The following is an 18,561-nucleotide window of genomic DNA, read 5'->3' as shown; positions in this document are numbered from 1 at the left end:
CATTGTCGGGTAGATTCAATAACATTTCCTTTTTTGTAAAGTTGTATGTGGGGACTCTCGCTGATCATTACTCATTGTTTAGTTCCATTTGTAATTCTTCAGATATTGAAGCAGTCTGTATATGTACAACATCCAAGCTTGGGTTGATAAGTAGTAGCAGCTTTCAAAGTGGCACTTGGGATGCTAGTTTTCTGCAAAAGAGAATCTAGCCACCACCCTGTGACAATCATTGGCATTCCCATTTCTGATCCTCCACTGTCAAACATCCATTTAACGAGCCGCATAAATAATGTGGCTTCAAGAGCAGGTTAGAAGCTGAAAAATCTGCAATGTGAGCCTTCAAAACATTTCTACCATCAACAAATGTAATGGAATGCTCTCCATTTCTCTGAGTGCACTTCCAACAGCACTCCAGTTAGACAGCATCTAGAACAAAGCAGCAACCTTTGTTGTCAACCCACATTCTGTCTTTACTCTGCCCCTCTCGCTAACCTTCCCTATTCTGTCCTCCTGTTCTCTGCAGAATGCAGGCTGTTGTTAAGACGTTGAGTCAACTTCTCAAACCAGGAGGAACGATTCTGTTCAGAGACTATGGGCGTTACGATATGGCACAACTTCGATTTAAGAAAGGTAAGGGCTCTGAACTGCTACCATTTCCTAACCGGTGTAGAACCTGCTAAACCCTCATAAGATTACAGTATTAATATAACTTTTCTCACTATATATTATTTACAAGTATGAAAATCATAGGCACTTCGAATTAATCCTGAGATTTTCATATGTCGGAGAATTGCAGTGGCTGCACTTTATAGCATCGGTGCAGAACTCGTGAAATCAGAAGGTCATTGTGTTATTCTGGATTCTGATCAGTTCCTGATCAAGACCCTGTTGCCTCTACATTAGCGATGGAAACATAATACATGGATGGACCCACGTGACTGTCAAATTGCTAGCAGCATTTTGGCAAAGTAGGTAAAATCGCGGTCTTTCAGCTCCCTCAATGCCCAAAATGTGGAACTTATTTCTCAAGGAAGAAGCTGAAGGTGGATGGATTTAGTTATTTGAAGGTGGATTACTCTGATGTTCCAAAACAGCAGTGGGTCCATCTGCTATTATTTACTCCATGGACTGGCTTCTAAAGACTTGTACTTGTTCTATTGTACTTGACTCCTTTCAAGAGACAAGCTTTAACCGCCAAAACAAATCTGTCCTAATTTACTCTAGAGGTAGTTTTGTAATCTTGGTCTGCCTGTTTGAACAATCTAATCACAGACTGACAGACCATTAGCTTATTCATTGGAGAAGCAGAGTAAGCATTTTGGGCCCTGAGCCTGCTTTGCCATTTAATACAATTATGACTAATCTGACTGTACCAATAATCTATCCTGCAACTTTCCTCATTCCCAACTGACCACTGTACCCTTGTAGGTCAAAAACTCTATAACTCAGCTTTGAGTATATTTACTAATCCAGGCTCCACTGTTCTTGGGAATAGAATTCCAAAGATTAATGCTCGTCTGTGAGAAGAAATTCTGCCTCATCTCCACCTTAAATGGAAAGCCCCCTATTTTTAAACAGTGGCCTCTAGTATGAGGGAATTTATCTTAGCATCTACTCTCTCAAGTCCCTCATAATCCTTTCAATAATTTCAGTTCTCATTCTTCGAAACTCGTCTGAGTATAGGCTTAATATGACCAACCTTTCATTGTAAGATAGTTCCTCCGTCTCATAAACCAAGCTGATGAACCTCTTTTGAATTGCAGAAGTAAGGAGACCATAACTATGCAGTACTCCAAGTGCAGTCTCACCAATGCTTTTACAGTTGTGTCAAGACTTACCTACTTTCATATTTTCTTCCCCTTCTTGCTTTCCTAATCACTCGCTAACATGCTGTGATGCTTGCATAATATCACACATTTTTCCACATTGTACTCCATCTGCCAAATTCTTGCCCACTCACTTAACTTCTCTATATCTTCTTCCAGACTCTGCATCTTCCTCAAACTTGCTGTTATAGCTATCATGGTGTCATCAGCAATTGTGGCTGCAATACACTTGGTCCCTCCATTCAAGGCATTAATAAAATTGTAAATAGTCGAGGACTGAGCACTAACCCCTGTGGCACTCCACTCGTTGCAATTTGCCAACCAGAAAATGACCCATAATTCAAAGTCTATGTCCTGTTTATTAGCCAGTCTTCGTTCTGTGTTAATATTACCCCAACACATACTATGTGATACCTTACAAAATGCAGTTTGGAAATCCAAATACATCTGATCCAGTCCTTGTGTCACTTCTTGAAAGAACACTAATGAATTTGATTGGTAAGGAATAGGTAAGGTTAGGTAAATATTTACAACTTTTATCACTTACAGTTTGTAAGGTCTTTTGTGGTGTGTAGTTTCTAAGGGCTCTATTCTGTTCTAACATGGGACAGGAAAGAAGGGCCTGAGAGAAATTGATATTATTTGATATTAGGCCTCTTCCAAAATGTTTAAGTTGAAGGGATAGAGTCATAGAGCTGGGAAAAAGACCAGTCGGCCCAACTCATCCATGCTGACTAGGTTTCCTAAAATGAACTAGTCCCACTTGCCTACACTTGGCTCATATCCTTCCAAGCCTTTCCTATTCATGTATCTATGCAAATGTCTTTTTAATGTAACTGTATCTGCATCGATTTATTCCTCCACATTTCAATCCATATACGAACCACTCTCTGTGTGGAAAAGTTGCCCTTGTTAAATAATTTTGCTCTCACCTTAAAAATATGCCCTCTAGTTTTGAACTTCTCTGCCCTAAAGGAAACATCTTTGCTATTCACCTTATCTATGCCCCTCATGGTTTTATAAAGCCTCTATAAGGTCACCCCTCAACCTCCTACACTCCAGTGAAAAATGTTCCAGCCTATCCAGTCTCTCACTATAAATCAAACCCTCCGGTCCCTGCAACATCCTTGCCAACCCTCTCCAATTTAATACCTTCCTAAAGAAGGGCAACCAGAACTGTACACAGTACTCCAAAAATAGCCTCACCAACATCTTGTACAACCTCAACATGACATTCCAATTCCTATGCTTAATGGCCTGAGCAATGTAGGCAACTGAGCTAAACGCCTTCCTAACTACTTTTTATACCTGTGATACAACTTTCATGGATACAAATGATAGAAAGGTCACACCTCAGGCTAAGACTCCACAGGCAGAAAGACAATGGGTGACCCCCAGGCAGGGTAAGAAGACTAGGCAAGCAGTGCAGGAATCCCATGTGGCCGTTCTCCTGAAAAACAGATACGCCATTTGGGATACCGTTGAGAGAAATGGCCTGTCAGGGGAAAACAGCAACAGGCAAACATGTTGCACCATAGTTGGCCCTGTTGCACAGGGGAGGAGCTAAAAGTGTGGAAGTGCAACATTCATAGGGAATTCAATATAAAGGCAATGGATAGGCATTTTTGTGGCTGTAGATGAGATTCCAGGATGGTATGTTGCCCCAGATGTCTCAGAGTGGCTACAAGACATCATGGAGGGGAGGGTGAACAGCCATTGGCCATGGTACACATTGGTACCGATAACATAGGTTTTCAAAAAGAATGATGTCCTAAAAACAGAATATAGGGAGTTAGGACACAATCTGAAACATAGGACCTCAAAGATGTTCCCAATTACTACCAGTGCCATGTGCCAGTCAGAATAGAAATAGATTATATCAGAATAAACATCTGGCTAAAGAGATCGTTGGGTGGTGGTGGTTTTCAGATCTCTGTGGCAATGGGATTGGTTCTGGGGGGAATGGAACCAGTACAAACTGGTCAGGTTATACCTGGGCAGGATCAGGACTGATGTCCTTTGGGAGTATTTGCTAGAGTGGTTGGGAGGGTTTAAACTGAATTGGCAGGAGTGCAAGGAGTCAGAGGAAAGGGAATCAAAGACGAGAACAAAGAAAGAAAAGGAAGGAAGAGAAGTGAATGGCAGGGGCATCAAAGGCCAGAATCAAATAAGGCCACAGTTTTAAAAAATATTGGAAATGGAACAAGGAGCATTTTAAAAAAAACCCTTGAGGCTTTATGCCTGAATGCATGGAGTTTTCAAAACCTGGTGGCTAAACTGATCACACAAATAGAAGTAAATAGGTATGATATATTTGGGATTTCGGAGACATTGGTAACCAGGGATGGGAACTGAACATTCAGGGGTATTCAGTATTTAGGAAGGACAGACAAAAAGGACAAGGCTGTGGAGTTGCATTACTCTGGTTAAAGAGGATATAAACGTAATATTGAGGAAAGATAGTAGTTCAGACAGTGTAGAATCTGTGTGGGTAGAATTGAGAAACACCAAGGGGCAAAAAACATTAGTGGGGGTCGGGGGGCGCGGGTCGCGAGGCACGATATACACACTACGAAACTTTAGCGGTGATGTTGGGAATAGCATTAAACAGAAAATCAGAATTGCATGCAGTAAACGAACATCTGTAAATATGGGTAGCTTTAATCTGCACATAGATTGGACAAATCAAATTAGTCACAGTACCATAGAGGAGGAATTCCTTGAGTGTTTTTTGTAACAATACATTGAGGAACCAACTAGACAACAGGGTATCTTAGACTTCATTTTATGTAATGAGAAAGGAATAATCAGTAATGTAATAGTGAGAGATCCCTTGGGGATGTGTGACCATGGCATGATCAAAGGGAGAGTGAGGTAGTTGAGTGGGACTAGAGTCCTGAATCTTAAAGGGAACTAGAATAGTATGGGACATGAGTTGGCTATGATGGATTGGGAAATGTTACTGAAAGAAATAACAATGGAAAAGCAATGGCAAATATTCAAAGAGCGAATGGGTGAACTACAAAAATTGTTTATTCCTGCCTGGCACAAAAGTGCAAAGAGAACAGTGGCCAAACAATAGCTTACGAAGGGAGTTAGAGACAGTATTAGATGTAAAAAACAGGCATACAAATTGGCAAAAAGAAATAGAACGGAGGATTAGTTTAGAAGTCAGCAAAGGAGGACCAAAGGAATGATTAAGAAGGGGAAAATAGAAGAACTAAATTGAGAGTAAGCTTGCGGGGAACATAAGAACTGGCTGTAAAAGTTTCTATAGATATGTACAAAGAAAAACATTGAAAACTAATGTAAATCCCTTACGTTTAAAAATGGGGTGAATTTATAATGGGAAACAAAGAAATGATTGACAGGCTAAATTCATACTTTGCTTCTGTCTTCACAAAGAAGGACATGAAGAACATACCTGAAACGACAGGAAACACAGGATTTAGTGAGAGGGAGGAACTGAAGCAAATCTGTATTAGTCGAAATGTTATTGGAGAAATTGGGATTGAAGGCTGATAAATCCCCAGGGCCTGATAATCTACATCCCAGAGTACTTAAGGAAGTGGCATGGTGAATGCATTGCTGATCACTTCCCAAGATTCTTTAGACTCTAGAACAGTTGCTACAGATCTAAGTGTAGCTAATGTAGCCCCGTTATTTAAACGGAGAAGTAGATGGAAAAAACAGAATTATAGACCTGTGAGTCTGACATCAGTAGTGGGGAAGATGCTAGAGTCCATCTTTGAGGATTTTGTAGCGGAGCACATAGAAAATAGTGGTAGAATCAGGCACAGCACAGTCAGCATGAATTTACAAAAGGGAAATCATGCTTGACAAATCGACTGGAATTGTTCAAGGATATAACTCATACAGTTGATCAGGAACCAGTGATGTGATTTATTTGACTTTTAGAAGGTTTTCAAAAAGTCCCACATAAGATATTAACGTGTAAAATTAAAGCAATGGGATGGGGATAGTATATCGAGATGGGTAGAAAATTGATCAACAGACAGGAAACAAAAAGTAGGAATAAATGGGTCATTTTCTGAATGGCAGGCATTGACTAGTAGGGTACTATAGAGATTGGTACTAGGATCCCAGCTATTCACAATATATGTTAATGATTTAGATGAGAGAACTAGATGTAGTGTTCCAAAATTTGCAGATGACACAAAGCTGAATGGAAGGGTGAGCTGTGAGGAGGATGCAGAGATGTTGCAGTGTGAATTGCACATTCTGAGTAAATGGGAAAACGCATGGCAGATGAATATAGTGTGGATAAATGTGAGGTTATTCACTTTGTTAGCAAAAATAGGAAGGCATATTATTATTTGAATGGCAGTAAATTGAGGGAGGGGCATGTTCAGTGAGGTGTGGGTGTCCACATGCACCAGTTGCTGAAAGTAAGTGCACAGGTGTAGCAGGCAGTAAAGAAGGCAAACTGTATGTCAGCCTCTCATAGTGAGAGGATTTGAGTACGGGAACAAGCGATGAATGCCAAGTTATCATGTAATCCTTAGATAATGAGTTGTTCACGGGCATAACTTTATATTTAACTTCAAAGTCACTGGTGAATAGTTTCAATCGACTTGCAGAATTATTTATCTATTTCTTATAGACTGGATTTTTTTTCCCAGAACATTCAACAATTCTTTAGTTGGATGGTGAATTAGAAAGAGTTAAAAATAAAAACAGCAGCCAGTCCCAAAGTCTTCCAAAAGTTACTCTACACCTGCCAAACTAATTAGAACAGATTTTCTCTCTCTTTTTGTTTTAATCAATATTTTCTGTGGTTCATTGGTTAGCATCAATAATCCCTTGATTGACTGACTCACCATCCTACCAGCTGTCAGTCCTGGGCATGACAACACTGTGTTGAATAGTCCACAGTGTTCCTTACATTAGTAATTCTTCCAGGCCAGTTGCTCTCAGTTCCACCTCAAAAAATGACAAAAATAAAAGTAGTGAGGGTCTGTATGGGTGTTACAGTTGCGGTTTTCCAATCTATTCCAAACAAAGCATATACAGTCTCTGTAGCCACTTCTTTCAAAATCCTAAAATATAGGCCATCGGTCCAGGCCCTGGACAGCCTTATAATCCAGTGTTAGTGTCAGTGCGATCTAGGACAAACAAACCTGCTAGAGGAGCTTCGGCTCAGAGTTTGAGCTGGAGGCTAAGCCACAGACACTGCAACACATTAGGATGGGGGGAAATTAATAGGATTCTTTGTACCAGGAGGCAGTCGCACCCTTTAGGATAGGATGTTCTGTTTTGACATGTTTCAGGAATAGGAGGGTGTAACTGTGAGTGAGGCGGATAAGGGGACCTCAGAGAGCAGGATCCTTTGCCTTTGCAATTATTGTGAGGATGAGGAGAAATTTCCTAGATTCTGGGTATGTTGCATTAGATTGGAAGATAGAAAATAGAAGCAGAAGTAGGCCATTCTGCCCCTTGAGTCTGCTGTGCCATTCAATATGATCGTGGCTGATCATCCAATTCAGTACGACATTTCTACTTTCTCCTTATACCATTTGATCCCTTTAGCCCTAACAACTGCATCTACCTCCTTGAAAGCTTTAAAGTTTTGGCCTTAGCTTTTTTTCTGTAGCAGAGAATTCCACAAGCTCACCACTCTGAGTAAAGAAATCTCTCCTCATCTCAGTCCTAAATGGCCTACCCTATATTCTTAGCTTGGACTCCCCGGTCTTCCAGAACACCCTTCCTGCATTTATCCTGTTTAAGCCTTTTGAAATTTTATAGATTTCCACTACATTCCCCCTCATTCTTCTGATAGTGAATATAGTAACTGATTCAGTCTCTCTTCATTCATTACAACTGCCATTCCAGGAATCAGTCTGGTAAGTCTTTGTTATACATCTAGGTCTTGTTGCACCTCTCCTTTACCAATCTGTTGCCATTCAGATATAATCTGCCTTCTGTTTTTGCTACCAAAGTGGATAATCTCACTTTTATCTACATTATACTTCATCTGCCATGCACTTGCCCACTCTCACAACTTGTCCGAATCACACTGAAGCATCTCTGCGTCCTCGTCACAGCTCACCCTCGCACCCAGCTTTGTGTCATCTACAAACTTAGAGATGTTCCATTTAGTTGCCTTATCTAACTGGTTAATATATTATGACTAGCTGGGGTCCAAGCACTGATCCCTGTGGTACTCCACTAGTCACTGGCTGCCACTCCAGGGAAAGTCCTGTTTATTCCAGATTGTTTGTTTCCTGTGCACCAACCAGGTTTCTCTCCATGTCAATACACTACCTCCAATCCCATGTGCTTTAATTTTTCATACTAATCTGTGATGTAGGACCTTATTGAAAGCTTTCTGAAAGTTCAAAGTGAACCACATCCACTGCTGCCCCCACCCCCGCCCCCCAGCTTTGACAAATCCATGCTGACTCTACCTGATCCTGTCACTGTTTTCCAAGTGCTGTTCTATTGAATCTTTCACAATGAACACTAGTATTTTCCCAGCTGCCAATGTCAGATCAACTCGGTTCATAATTCCCTGCTTTCCATCTACCTCCCCCTTAAATAGTGGGGTTACATTACCTGCCCTCCCATTTAAGGAATTGCTCTATAAAATCTTGAAAAATGACCACTAATGCACCCGTTATTTTTAGGAACACATCTTTAAGTACTCTGGGGTGTAGATTATTGGGGACTGGTGATTTATCAGCCTTTAATCCCTTCAATGTGCCCAATACCATTTCCCTACTAATACTGATTTCCTTCAGTTTCTCCCTCTGTCTGGACTTTCTGTTCCCCAACATTTTTGTGACGCTATTTATATCCTCCTTTGTGAAGACAGAACCAAAATATGTATTTAATTGTTTAAAGTTTTGGCAAAGATCTGTAGCTCAGGTTGTGGGTGAGGTTGTTGACTTGCTCGCCGAGCTGGCTTGTTTTTGTTCAGGCGTTTCGTCACCGTGCTGGGTGACATGATCAGTGGAGCCTCTGATGAAGCGAGCTACAGACCTTTAAACAATTACGGGCGTAACACGCTAAAAATTGCCAGACAATGGGAAACCTTCGCCCACCGACTAAGCTCTACCCGCGAACAACTTCACTTCCTCAATGAATGCCTCAGGAACCTGGTACTGCCCCACAGCATGAAATAGAAACCTCCACTCAACAACCCACAGGCATAGAAAATAGCTGAACAGAATGGATGCAGAATGCTACAAGCAATGATTAATGATGCCCATAACCAACTCCACAGGTCTGAACGAGAAATTGCGCACCAAAAATCACAGTATCTAAACTCTATTGACCAGCTTTGGACTACAACCCTAGAACAGGCCATCACCATCAATCAACACAAAACCAAAACTAAGAAGAGACATGAACTACAGGAGAAACTCACCAAACTGATCCACCACAAAGACAAGGACAACAACAAACCGGATACGAAATCTATCTAACAGACAACTCACAGAAACTGGGAAAGCTGTCCTACTACGCGTATTGAACTATAATCACAAAGGTGCGAACAGAACAGACTTTATGGCCACTCTGGAGAATACATTAAAAGGCAACAAACTCACGGACGAAACACAACAAGCCACCTGACAAACTATAATCCCCACACTACACAGAAGGAACAAAGGGGACAATCTGAACACAGCAGAGAAAACAAAAGCACTGGACAAACTCAGGAGTGACCAGAACATCATAATCCTACCAGCAGATAAAGGGCGCATGACCATCATTATGAACAAACCAGACTATGTTAAGAAAGCACAGACATTGCTTGCAGATACAACCACTTAACAACAGGTGGCGATAGACCCAACACCGCAGCTCAGTAATAGGATCACCCAGGCACTGAAGCGACTAATGAATGCAGGGCAGATAACCAAGACAGACTTCAGGAGAAAGAAACCAGAAGGCACAAACACCCCCGCTTCTATGGACTCCCTAAAGTACATAAACCAGACATCCCTCTCAGACCCATTGTTTCCTGACCAGGACACCTTCACACAAATTGGCCAAGGACCTACAACAGAGATTGAAACACCTAGTAGATGGATCACCCCATTCTATCCACTCAACCCAAGATTTCCTCGATACCCTCAAGACCATAAAAATCAGCGACAACGAGATTATGGTATCTTTTGGTCACATCAATTGACATCCCACGAGCCAAAGAAACAGTGGCCACATTACTAGAGGAAACAGCAACACAGACCAGTAGCTCCATCAGCAAGGACAACATATTTAAATTACTAGACCTCTGCCTCACCACACACTTCGTCTTTAATGGTCAAATATACAAACAGATCAACAGCACACCAATGGGTTCACCCATCTCAGGACTCATCGCAGAAGCAGTCATGCAAAGACTAGAACACACCACCCTCCCCCACATTCAATCTAAACTGTGGATCCAGTACATAGACGACACATTTGTCATTATTAAACCCAACAATTAGAAGAGACCCACCACCTCATCAACAGCGTATTCACAGGGATTAAATTCACAACGGAAGAAGAAAACAACGATCAACTTCCGTTTCTGGATGTTAAAGTAGAACGATTGACAAACGGAGAGTTCCAAATCTCAGTGTACAGAAAAGCAACCCATACAGATCAAATCCTCAACTTCCATAGCAACCACCCCAACGTCCACAAACAAAGCTGCATTAGGACACTATTTAAAAGGGCCAAGACACACTGCAACACTCCAGAACTACACCGGGAAGAGGAAGAACACTTATACAAGATTCTCGCTTTAAACGGATATCCCCGCAACTACATCCACATATGCCTAAAAAACAGTACAACCTAACACACTGACCACACCGCCTGCCATCAGGAACATATCGGAACTGACAACAAGATTCCTAAGACCACCAGGAATCACGGTGGCTCACAAGCCCACAGCCACTCTACAACAAACACTTACAAGGACTAAAGACTTCATTCCCACAACATGCAAAACGAACGTGGTTTACAAAATACCATGCAACTATTGCCACAAGCATTGCATCAGACAGACAGGAAGGAAACTAGCCATCAGAATACACAAGTATCAGCTATAGCAACAAAACAACATGATGAACTCTCCTTAATATCTGTACATTCAGACAATGAAGGCCATCAATTTAACTGGGACAAAGTAACCATAGTAGCTCAAGCCAAACATAGACCCATACGGGAATTCCTAGAGGCATGGTTCTCCACCCATACTTCAATCAATAAACATATAGAATTGGACCCCATATATAAACCCATACAGATCACTACTCACCATAACGGACCAGACAGTATAAATTCCAAGCGGAGTAGAATAACATCGCTTCATCGGAGGCTCCACTGATGATGTCACCTAGCATGGTGACAAAACGTCTGAACAAAATCAAGCCAGCTCAGCGAGCAAGTCAACAACCTCGTCTATTTAATTGGTCTGCCATCTCCTTGTTCCCCATTATAACTTCCCCTGTTTCTGACTGTAAGGGACCTACATTTGTCTTCACTAATCTTTTTCTCTTCACTAACAAATTGATTGTTGAAAGTTTCTGTTTACAAGCCTATTCTTGTATTCTATTTTCCCTCTCTTAATCAACCCTCCTGTGCTGAAATCTAAACTGTTCCTAATCCTCAGGTCTGCTGCTCTTTTAGGCCAATTTGTATGGCCCCTCCTTGAAAGCCTAATTTCCCTTGTTAGCCATAGACAAGCCACCTTTTCCCATTTGTTTTTGTGCCAGACAGGAATGAATAATTGTTGCAGTTCCTCCATGTTCTCTTTAAATGTTTGCCATTGCCTGTCAAGTTTTAAGTAACGGTCCCCAATTTATCCAGACTACTCTTTCTCTCTCCCTCTTTTTAGATAATTATAGGTCATTCAGCCCGACCTCAATGAGAGATAAATTAATTGTAAATAAAATCTGAGAGACAATAACATCATTTAGAAAAGCACAGGAGGACAGAACTCAAGGACGGAAATGTATGGTTTTCTTCTGTGAGTTATATCTAACTAACCTGATGGGATTTTTTTGAGAAAATGACAGGAAGAGTTAACAAGGTTTATGAGGATTTTGTCAGGAATTGTAGCTCAGCCGGAAGTCCGCTTAACCTACGTTTGTTTGCTGAACGTGAGAGGCTGAAGAGAGGATTTAATTGTAATATTTAAAATTGAGAGGCCTAGCTAGAGCAGATATGAAAGTGTATTTCCATCAGCAGGGAGGTCAACAACCAGGGGGCACAGATTGTGAACTGATTGGTAGAAAGATTCAAGGGGAGGTGAGTAATTTTTCACCTAAACGTTGGTTATGGTCTGGAGCTCACAGCCTGAAAGGACAGTAGAGTTAGAAACCTTTTCACATTTAGAAAACAAGTATAGGATATGAACAAAAGTGTTGTAACCTACAGGGTTCCAGACTGGGTGCTGGTAGGTGGGGTTAGCTGGATAATTCTGACTGGCATGAACATGTTACTGTAAATTTTCTACATTAATTTGTATGATTACAATGGTATGAAGATCCTTGTGATATTTTGCTCCCTTAAAGATGGTATCTGTATGCAAGTTATTTCTACAAATTGACTACAAGTGCAATTAGTCATTACAAATCTGCCATGTACCACCTGAAGCAAAAATGAGTTAAGGAGGGCAAAATTACCCACCAGAATAGCTGAATGTATCAATCTGGAGAAATAAATATAGGAGAGTGGAAGTGACCTAGAAGTCTTCAGCCAAAGAGAAGACAAAATGAGGAACTTCATTGTTATATTTGAGCTTTGTAATACCTGCACAGTGAATGCTTAATATGGTGAGAAAAATATCCCAATCCCCTGCCACCCTGCTCATTTCAATGAGTACACCATTGCCACAGTAACACAAGAGTTGGTTTTGTGAGAGGTAAAAGGTCAGAGAATAGACCACGGTATTGGAATAGTGATGATGATGGAAAATATACTACTGATTGCATGGTTCAGTGAAAAGTCATACATGTACCACTTTTCCCAACCTACTTCAGAATTCGTCACTGTGATGCGGGTAAGTTACTTTTTCTCACTAGACAAACATTAAGACTGAACCAGTCACATTATCCATCTGTACTGAATATATGTTATTTCAGAGATAGATCACTAAGGTGTTTGAAGTACTTCACAAGGTTTTACTTAATGAACGTTTAATGAGAACTCCACTGAACTTTCTTCATATTTTGTCAAAAATGTGTACAAGGAAGAAATGAATGATACAAAGAGTTGGAAACACTGCTTTAAATTTGGGGCCTGCATTTGAAGGCTAGCCAAAACAGAAGTGATGGAAATTGGTTGTTATCTAATTAGTCCTCTCTGCATCTAAACCTAGCCCCCTAGTGGGAAGAAACCCACTGCTCCTGAATTGGCAATCTCATCGACACAGGAATGCTGCATGTGACAATGCTGTATTGACGCAGCAAAGTTATTTTGATATTGGATGAGGTACACCATTTCAGCAGCATAAAGGTTGCTCAAGAGCTGTCAGAACAGCATCTAATTCAGAAATTCTGTCACCTGCTTCCATTTCTAACTATATAACGAAAGCCAGAAAATTAACTGCGATAGCTTCTTTTCCTGGTCCTTTACTTAACCCTGGAGAGCCTATCCCTGGTCACATCCCATTTACCATTTCAACACTGTTCCTTCGCAACACCATCTAAAGACAAGTATTCACATGTACACTGATGACACCCAGCTCTACCTCACCACCACTTCTTTCAGCTCCTCCACTGTTGTTAAATTATCAGACTGCTACTCAACTTCCAGTACTGGATTAGTAAAAACAGACTCCAATTCCATATTGGGATGGTTGAAGCCTTCATTTTCTGACCTCACTCAAATTGTGCTCCCCACCTACTGCCTCTATCCTTCTCCCTGGCAAACAGTCTTTGATTAAATCAGTCTGTTCACAACCTAGGTGTCACATTTGATCCTGAGATGAGCTGCCCATCTCTCATTCACGCCATTACTAAAACCACCCTGCCTCAGCTTTTCAGCTGTTTTTTTGTTTTTTTTTTCCTTTATTCATTCACGGGAAGAGGGCATCGCTAGCTAGGCAGCATTTATTGCCCATCCCTAATTGCCCAGAGGGCAGTTAAGAGTCAACCACATTGCTGTGGGTCTGGAGTCACATGTAGGCCAGACCAGGTAAGGATGGCAATTTCCTTCCCTAAAGGACATTAGTGAACCAGATGGGTTTTTCTGACAATCGACAATGGATTCACGGTCATCATTAGGTTCTTAATTCTAGATATTTATTGAATTCTAATTCCACCATCTGTCTTGAACCCGGGTCCCCAAAATCTAGGTCTCTGGATTAGCAGTCCAGCGATTATACCACTAGGCCATTACCTCCCCCTTCATGTAAAAGGGGGAGGCAATGGCCTAGTGGGATAGCTTTTATTACCTCTAGACTATTCCAACACACTCCTGGTTGGTGTCCCATGTCCTACCCTCTGTAAACTTGAAGTCATTCAAAAATGTACTTCCTGTGTGTAGTTCCATTCCCTATTATCCCCTGTGCTCATTAATCGATGTTGGCTCCTAAGCAAGCAACATTTTGTTTTTAAAATTCTTATGTTTTCAAATCTTTTTACGGTCTTGCCTCTCCCTGTCTCAGTTATCTGCTGCGCTGTACAATTCTCTGAGATATTTGTTCTCGTCAAATTCTGGTCGCTTCTACGTTCCCAATTTTGGTGGCTGCACCTTCAGTTGCCTCGGCCCTAAACCATGAAATACCTTCCATACACCTCTCCAACTCTCTACCTTGCTTTTTTTTTCTTTTAAGGCACTCTTATAACCTTCTCCTTTGACCAAACTTCTGTAACTTTTTTTTTATCCTAATATCTCCTAATGTGGCTCAGTGTCCTATTTTTCTTTAATTGTCTGTGAAGTGCCTTGAGATATTTTATTACCTTTTAAGTACAAGTTGTTGTCTTTGTAGGTCGCTGCCTATCTGAAAATTTCTACGTCCGAGGGGATGGGACAAGAGTTTATTTCTTCACACCAGGTAATCACATACTGTTTGCAGTTTAATATCCTTTGTTTTAAGAATGTGGGAGTTGAGGGGATCACCACATTAGAATCAAAAGTGATTTGATTCACATCTGCTGTGGTGACATGATCCCTTTTATTGACATTTTGTGCTGAGGTGCTGTTTTATTGACCTAATTGCTTCCTAATATTGTCAGTGCTGCTGTTTTGGAGTGAGTACTGCAAACAGCTGGACTGTTGGTCCAGCACAGCCATTGTGCTTAGATTAGTTTGATTTTCAAGTCCTGATTGTGACGTTCCAACATCGATGTTCACCTCTGTTGATGGCCATGACAGATTCAGGGGCTCATGGCAGCCAACCTTTGCTGGAGCCACAGACTTCTTGTTTTATACCATTTATAAAATTACTAAGAATGGGTCAGTGGCTGGTACTTGATTGGAATATTACAGAGACGGCAAGGCTTCAGCTCCCTTAACCTGTGCTCCTGCCTTCTCTCTCCAGCTGAACTGGATGAGCTGTTCACCTCTGCCAACTTGAAGAAAGTCCAGAACATCGTGGATCGGCGTCTCCAGGTTAACCGTGGGAAGCAGCTGACCATGTATCGGGTCTGGATCCAATGCAAGTATCGCAAACCTTTGGAGAAAGGAGAATGAAGATTCCTGACCTTGTGGGTCAAGCACCTTTGAATTCATCTGACTGAATCAGGGTCTCAGACAAGTTGTCACTTTGGTTAGCCCTGCTGAGTTGACTTTAATCCTCTTGCTCCATAATCATAATCATTATAAAGTTCGGGATTGCCACACATTAACTTCTGTCTGTTTAAATGCAGCAATCCTTGGATTACAGCTACCATGGTAATAATTGCTGTTTGTTGTTGGGGGTGAAGTCACTGGCCAATATGTTCATCTGCCAAACATTTTTTTTGAAATACAAACCTGACTGACATTCCTTTCAGCTACCGTTTTAGTCACTATTACTTGCTGCTTCCATCATTTTCTTCCATTCCCCAACATGCCTCTGTGTCGCATGGAAGCAGGAATAGATCATTAGTCCCTTGATTCCAATTGGCCTTTCAGCCAGATCATGGTTGATCTGTACCTCAAATTCATTTACTCACCTCTTTTCATATTCCTTGTCAACGTTGCCTCACAAATGTCAGTCAGTCTTAAAGCTGTATCTGTTCAAACCTTGTGTTGAAGTTTTCCAGATGTGTGGAAAAAAAATTGCTTCCTGCTTTCGCTCCAAGATAACTTAGCTTTAATTTTAACATTATGTCTGCCTGTTCTTGATTTTGCTCACCAGAAATGGTTTCTCCACATCTACCCTATCAACTCCTTTCAATGTTTAGCTGTCTTGATCAGATCATTTCAAAGTCTTCTATGTTTGAGGGCATGCAAGCTAATCACTGAAAGAACCATTCTCTGCCTAACTAGTCTGGTTTACTGTCCTTATTGAGCCCCTGTGTATGTAAACCACAGTGGTCTCAAAGTCAGAGGACGATAGACATGATGTGATTTTTTTTTCCTGTTACTGTGAAGAGGGTTTGAGCTCACTGCTCCCTGAAGAGATCCCCTTCTCAGCAGAAAGCTTGCACGATGCATCCAGGATGTCTCCTGCAGTGGTGATCCAGTGGAGAGAGTGAGTGAGTGTTGAGTAACCTTCCTGATTTCCATGGAGACCCAGGACCAGATCAGTTGCTCAGCACTCACTGGTTTAGCTGAAGCATTTTAAAATAAGGAATCTCACTCTCTGCAAATCATGCCTCAAATTTCTAAGGTGGTAGAGGCAGGATTTAGTCTTAAAGAGGTAGTACACAACGCAACAAATGTACACTCTCAGAATCCATAGGCACCTGCCTAGGTTGAATGCTAGAGAGAGTATCTTAGTGGTGCTGTTTTCAAGCAGTTCATCGGGCTCCCTTGTCTGAACCTGTACAATTTATTGTAATCTGACAAAGTTCAAAGCTCGTCATCTTTTTATACTGTTTGACTCACTGTAAGAATGGGAACAAAATATGTTTTAACTGTACTATCATTGTTTTTACTAGTCTTATTGCAATAGCAATATATTTAATAAATTGTATTTTTATTGATATCCATTGATTTGAGCGGCCTATCCTGTGTGTGTGTACACTGCTGTTGTTACACGTAACAGTGTATGAGTGTGTTTTCTTACTATGCATATGCTTTACATGAATATAACCTTGAGAGCATTGCTATCGCCAAATTTTGTTCATCGACATCCTGGGGGAAGCACAACTGACCAGCAACCAAACTGAACCAGGCATATAGCATTGTAGCATCAACAGCAGGTCAGAAGTTGGGAATTCTGCCACAAGTGATTCACCTGACTGGCTAAAGCTCGACCACAAGTGGGGAATGTGGTAAACAGCTCTAATTGATCATCCACTGGCAATAACCATCCACTCCCTCACCGCCAGCCCACTCTAGCTGATGTGTACACTATCTAAAAACTGCAGTGCAGGGATTGACCAGTTTCTATGTAACAACATTGTGAAGGAACCTTCACCACAGTGAGTTGAGAACAACGTCCACCACCATTTTCTCAAGCGTAACTTGGGATGGGTTAGAAATATTGTCTGTCAGTGACATCTGCAACTTAAGAGCTGATGTTTTAAAATTATTTACTGTTGCTGTCTGTTCTTTAATATTATAACAGACATAGTGATATGTAGTGTAGTTCCCTTCATCCTATACAAAGTTATTTTTATTAGGCTCTGTACTTGGGTGTCATGTATTAGGAGGAGTTGACAGTATCGTGGTAATCTCACTGGATGAATCATAGAATCCCTACACTATGGAAGCAGGTCATTCAGCCCATCAAATCCACCTCAACCCTTTGAAAAGCATTCCCCCCTGTATTTCCGACAGCTAATCCATCTACCCTGCACGTACCTGGACACTATGGCAATTTAGCATGTTCAGTCCACCTAAACTGCACATCTTTGGACTGTGGGAGGAAACCAGAGCGCTCTGAGGAAACCCATGCAGACATGGGACAAATGTGCAAACTGCACACAGACAGTCACCCGAGGCTAGAATCAAACCTGCATCCCTGACGGTGTGAGGTGTTACTGGTTAAAATAATATCTCTATCCCAGCCTTGACTATACTTAACAACCAAACCCCAACAGCTGTCTGCGGCAAAGAATTACATAGATTTGCTACCCTTTCTGAGGTAAAAAAAAATTCCTTCGTATCTCTGTCTTAAATGGGTGACCCTTTCTTCTAAGATTGCACCCTCTGGTCCTAGACACTCCCACAGGGAAGAACAACCTCTCATTATTTACTTTGTCACGGCCACTGAGAAGCTGATGGAATTTAATTTAATAAATCTGAAAGTATAAATGTAGACTGTGTTTATTGACACCCAGGAAGGCGTAACAGTGGCAAAATCTCTGAAATAAATTGAAATAACAACACAAACCCTTAAAAATAAAAATGTTATAAATGGAGAAAAAAATACCTCAATAAATTGAAGTACTTTTAAATTCTTAAAAATTGGCTTCATCTTGTGCATTAGATTTAGAGTTCACCCTTGGATAGTTAATGTCGGCAGAATGTGACGTTGACCAACATTGTTGTAAAAACTTATTGGGTTCATTAATGCCATTTAGGGAAAAAATATCTGCCAATCTTACCATCTACATATGACTCCAAACCCAGGTCAATGTGAGATAGTAGAAACTGCAGATGCTGGAGAATCCGT

At 41.1% G+C, this 18,561-nt stretch overlaps 1 protein-coding gene across 1 annotated transcript in view; it reads left to right on the top strand.

Annotated features, from left to right (window-relative positions):
* LOC109914222 (tRNA N(3)-methylcytidine methyltransferase METTL2-like) overlaps positions 1-16,926 on the top strand; it is a 55,851-nt gene extending 38,925 nt beyond the window's left edge. The window contains exons 7-9 of the mRNA XM_020513803.2: positions 524-630; positions 14,782-14,847; positions 15,334-16,926. Coding sequence (XP_020369392.2) covers positions 524-630; positions 14,782-14,847; positions 15,334-15,485 — 325 coding nt within the window. The 3' untranslated portion in view covers positions 15,486-16,926. The remainder of the gene's footprint in view (positions 1-523; positions 631-14,781; positions 14,848-15,333) is intronic.
* Positions 16,927-18,561: the final 1,635 nt, after the last annotated feature.

This window comes from Rhincodon typus, chromosome 30 (genome assembly GCF_021869965.1).
Source record: "Rhincodon typus isolate 14 chromosome 30, sRhiTyp1.1, whole genome shotgun sequence".
Taxonomy (NCBI): domain Eukaryota; kingdom Metazoa; phylum Chordata; class Chondrichthyes; order Orectolobiformes; family Rhincodontidae; genus Rhincodon; species Rhincodon typus.
Note: the sequence above shows the minus strand (reverse complement) of the source record. Positions and strands in the feature narration are given on the sequence as shown.